Source organism: Microtus ochrogaster, unplaced genomic scaffold, assembly GCF_000317375.1.
Source record: "Microtus ochrogaster isolate Prairie Vole_2 unplaced genomic scaffold, MicOch1.0 UNK126, whole genome shotgun sequence".
Lineage (NCBI taxonomy): Eukaryota > Metazoa > Chordata > Mammalia > Rodentia > Cricetidae > Microtus > Microtus ochrogaster.
In genome coordinates, this window is record NW_004949224.1 from 490,974 (window position 1) to 495,448 (window position 4,475).

At 37.3% G+C, this 4,475-nt stretch overlaps 1 protein-coding gene across 2 annotated transcripts in view; it reads left to right on the forward strand.

Annotated features, from left to right (window-relative positions):
* Positions 1-2,332: 2,332 nt before the first annotated feature.
* The window catches only part of LOC101993990 (protein lifeguard 2), a 30,620-nt gene continuing 28,477 nt past the window's right edge, over positions 2,333-4,475 (forward strand). For both annotated transcript variants that reach the window (XM_005371771.3, XM_013355409.1), the window contains exons 1-2: positions 2,333-2,426; positions 2,559-2,686. In XM_005371771.3, the coding sequence (XP_005371828.1) occupies positions 2,685-2,686 (2 nt within the window). In that variant the 5' untranslated portion in view covers positions 2,333-2,426; positions 2,559-2,684. The remainder of the gene's footprint in view (positions 2,427-2,558; positions 2,687-4,475) is intronic.

Sequence of the window (4,475 nt, forward strand, 5' to 3'; positions counted from 1 at the left end):
CAGGCGGATCTCTGTGAGTTCGAGACCAGCCTGGTCTACAAGAGCTAGTTCCAGGACAGGCTCCAAAGCCACAGAGAAACCCTGTCTCCAAAAACCAAAACAAAAAACAAAACCCAAGATACACGGACTCACCAGCACTGGGTGCTTGACTAGCCTTCTAATACCAAGCATGTTTTCCCTTCTGTTGAGGATCTTAAGTCCAATTAGACAGCTGTTGGTTCCACCAAAGCGTGAGCACCACTACTGCACATTTAGGTGTACCTTCGCATGCTGACCAGTGCTGTGGTTCATAGGCATCACAACTGGGTAGGATTGTTGATTGCATCTTTCCCTTGGCTGCTTGCATAATACTTTCTATTATAGTGGCAATTAAGTTTCACCATGTGTATTAGGGAAATGTACTCAAACCATAGCACACAATGAGAGATACTCAGTCTGGAGTAAATAGAAGGGTTCAACTAGATCGTACAGACAACTTACTACATATAAGAAGACATGTGAGGTAATTTTGGTGACTCTGCATGTACATAAACTGTCAAAACAGAAACAAATGCTTCCGAAGGCCTCAAAATTTCACATTAAAGGGGAAAATCTAAACTAGCTTCCTTACGTGTTTGTTAATTTCAGTATGTGGTATAATTTGCAGGCAATTATATTTTGCATGATTTAGGTGTTGCATAGTTCACTAATTAAAAGTCTCCAGATGAAACAATAGAACAGATGTATAGAAAGACTTCACAGGCTGGTTTCAAAAGAGATGATTTTGTTTCCTGATGATTACAGGTCACAAGGGATCCACAGGCTGTGTGTAACTTCACCCTGTATGATAGAGGAGTGGGACCCTGCAATTAAATGTCTACTTGGTTTACTCACCTGCCGTAGATCACAAAGTTGATGTTCTAAAGTGAGTAGTACATGTGAGACGTAGCAAACAACTGCTACGTCTAAGAAAACCTGTGTAATGGAGTCTAAGAGCTTGATGGGAAAAGAAAGAACTTCTTTTGACCAATCTATAGCTAATTCATTAGTTATAATCCTGACATGTAAACAAATAAACCATATTAACTGCGTTTTGGAGGGGAAAACATATAATTAACTTAGGTTGACTGTTTATGCAAAACAAACTAGAGGCACTGGGGACTGGACAGAGATAATAAGTAGGATCTATGAGACTGTGAGGTTCAAAAGAAGATAGTCAGATCTTCTTGCTGACTTTTTCCTTTTTAGCCAGGGTGGGTGAGGGGTGGTCACCATATGTCTTCCACTGTAGGCAGGCTTTCTGGTCTTAGTATGCTGTAACTTGAGAACAGTGCAGCTATTTTCTGTGTAAGATATTTTTGCTCATTTTTTTTGCCTCAGTTATCTTTTTATAAAACCCAACTTATTTTAATTTTATGTGCATTGGTGTTTTGTATACACGTATGTCTGTGTGAGGGTGTCAGATCCCCTGGAACTGGAGTTACAGACAGTTGTGAGCTACCATGTGGGTGCTGGGAATCGAACCCGGATTCTCCGGAAGAGCACTCAGTGCTCTTAACCGCTGAGCCGTCTCGCCAACCCAAAGTAATGTTCTCTTTGCCTGCTTTGTACTTCCTCCCAACCTTAATATTTAACATCATCTTTCTAAGAACCAGCCAACATTTCATCTCCACCTCCATAATTGTAAATGAGTGTTTTTTTCTTAAAACATTTTCCTTCTTTGTCCCTTACAAGTACACTAGGCACATTTTCTCCTCCAGCCACATAGGGAAGGAATATATCTTTTCTGCATTTCTTTCGCTTCCTCACTCTCTGTACATAGCAAACAGGCACTAAGTTTAATGAATGGGTTAGTAAAAAGCTCCACAGAGAACAAGTTTCCCCTCCTTTACAAATCCTAGAGAAGGAGGGCTCATGGTAGCTGCTCACCTGGTCATGTGTCTTCTCTCACCAAACAGCCTGATTTAGGTCTTCCAACGTTTCTCATCGATCTGTAATCTGCAGATAGCGATCCCTTACTGTGTGGGAGGAGACACCAAAGTCATTACGACTATCAGAAAGACCAGTCCATACTTAGCTAAAAATGAGCCTTACTTGTCTGAAATAATGGTACAGGATATCTGGAGTTTTATGAGTATCTTCGTCTTGCTGAGAAGAAAGTGATGGACACTTTCCTCATGGACAGAGCCTCTTGCTCCATGACATGGGGTGGGTTTAAAGACCTGAGTATAGGTCTCCTTGAGACCAACAGAGTGCATTAGCAAACATGAAGGTGGATAGAGTGGGCTTGACTTAGCAACCCTCGATAGGAAGGTTCCATCCACCCCGTACTCCAACTGCCGCTCTCTTAACTGTCACCCAGAACCTTGCTTCTCAGTCCAGCCACCTGCCTGACTCTTCTTTGGATGACTACTGGCTCAGGACTCAGGAGAGCTTGTGATGACCAGGTGAAAAATGTGTTTGTGTTTCAGGGACCAACCAAACATAGTTCCTTGAGGAAAACTCAGTGCTTTTGGGTTTTGGTTGCTCTTGTCTTTGAATGCTTTGAAAAAAATCTCACTGTCTCTCCTGATTTTTAGGACACTATAGACACCAACTTGGTAATTTGAACATCTTTCAGTGACCTTCAGCTTTGCTTGAAGATTGCTTTCTCAGAGGTGCTCCAGACTTCATCATAGAGGGAAATATTTCTTTTTATCATCAAAATGTAAATATATTATTATTGTTATTATTATTTGGAATAAATGACCACTGTAAAAACTCATCCAAGTCAAGTATATTACCAACTCAGTTGTATCAGAATAATAATCAATCTTGTTTGTGGTATTTCTTTCCAGTCCGAGAGGGGGTGAAATAGTAATTCAATCTTCTTAGATATTATTCTCAGATTTTGCTTTCTTAATTCAAAAACCATATCATAGTGAACTATGATAATAATAATGGATAACATATAATTGGTGCAAGTACATGTATATGTTTTGTGTCTGTACCAAAGTTAATTTAACTTCTTCCCTGTTGGTGGATAATGGGCTGTAAGAAATTTTGCCAGTTATAATAATGAATGATGTACTGAATCCTCTTTTTCATGTACGTTTGCCTTCATGTGTTTATGGAATAATTATCTCAACTATAATTGTTGGGTCTAAAGTACTACATATTTGGAATTCTGGTAGGTGTCACTTAAGTATCTCTCTACAGAAATCTTCATATTGTTATGAGATGCTGTATCTCAAATGTACTATCCATATCCACTACACATAGTTGACTTAATGTTTAGGACTTATGATTGTTTTAGAGTAACAAAAGTATTTTAAATTTGTTTAAAATTAAGATAAAATTTTGAACATAATAATGGATAACATATAATTAATCCATGCTGGTTTATGTCAATATTTCTAGTCATGACAAGAAAAGGTTATTTTAAATAAGAATATATTTAAGTTTATAATTATTTAAATTAAATCTATTTATTGTTTTGTGGAAGAGGGAGCTCAGTAGAAGAAACATATGCAGAGAGTAGTAATGTGCCTCTGGATTACCTGTTTCTCTATAGCCTTGAAACAATGAGAATTGTCTCTCTAATCTTTGAATGTCTTTTATACAAAAAAGGCACTTCAGTACTGCTTTTACATACAGTTTTTGATTGTTTTGTAAGGTGTTATCTCCTAGACTTACTGGCTAGATTTTTTTATGAATTGGTTGTTTGTGTTCATTTCTCGTCTTGGGTTGCCAATATTTCCCTTTCTGCAGTATAATAATAAATATTGCAAATATTTTACCATTTTTTCCATACCAGACTTGTTGAATTTTCTATAATAGCATCTGAAGTGTTCTGTACTGCCAGTCTGTCAAGTATTTATTTTTTATGGTATCACTCTTATAAAAGCCTATCTAAATATTCCTTGTATTTGCCAATAGAATGTCTATGAACATTATTATATATGTCAAAATTTTCAGTTCACCTGTGTATCTGTTACTTTTCTATTTCTTGGTTATGGTGACAAAACACCGTAACCAAGTCAACTGAAAAAAGAAAATATTAAATTGGGATTTTGATTTAAAGTTAGAGTTCATGAGGGCAGAGCAAAGGCATGGTGGTAGGCAGCAGGAGCAACATCTAAGAGCTGACATCTTGATTCACAGTAGGAGTCAGAGAATGGCAAGAGTCTTTCGAAGCTTCAAAGTCAACTCACACTGACACACTTTCCTTACGGTCTGCAACTCCTAATCCCTCCCAAACAGTTCCATCAACTAGGGACCCAGCAGTCAAATCTATGAGCCTATGGGATTTAGTGTTCTCATTCAAACCACCACAACCTGCAATATATCTCCGAATGACACACAAATAACTATTAAACTATTTTTTTGTTTCCAAGCGCGTAACTAATTGTTCCAACATCAGAGGGCATAATTTGAAGTTTTACCTTGATCAACTATTAAAATCTCATATATATATATATATATATATATATATATATATATATATATATATATAT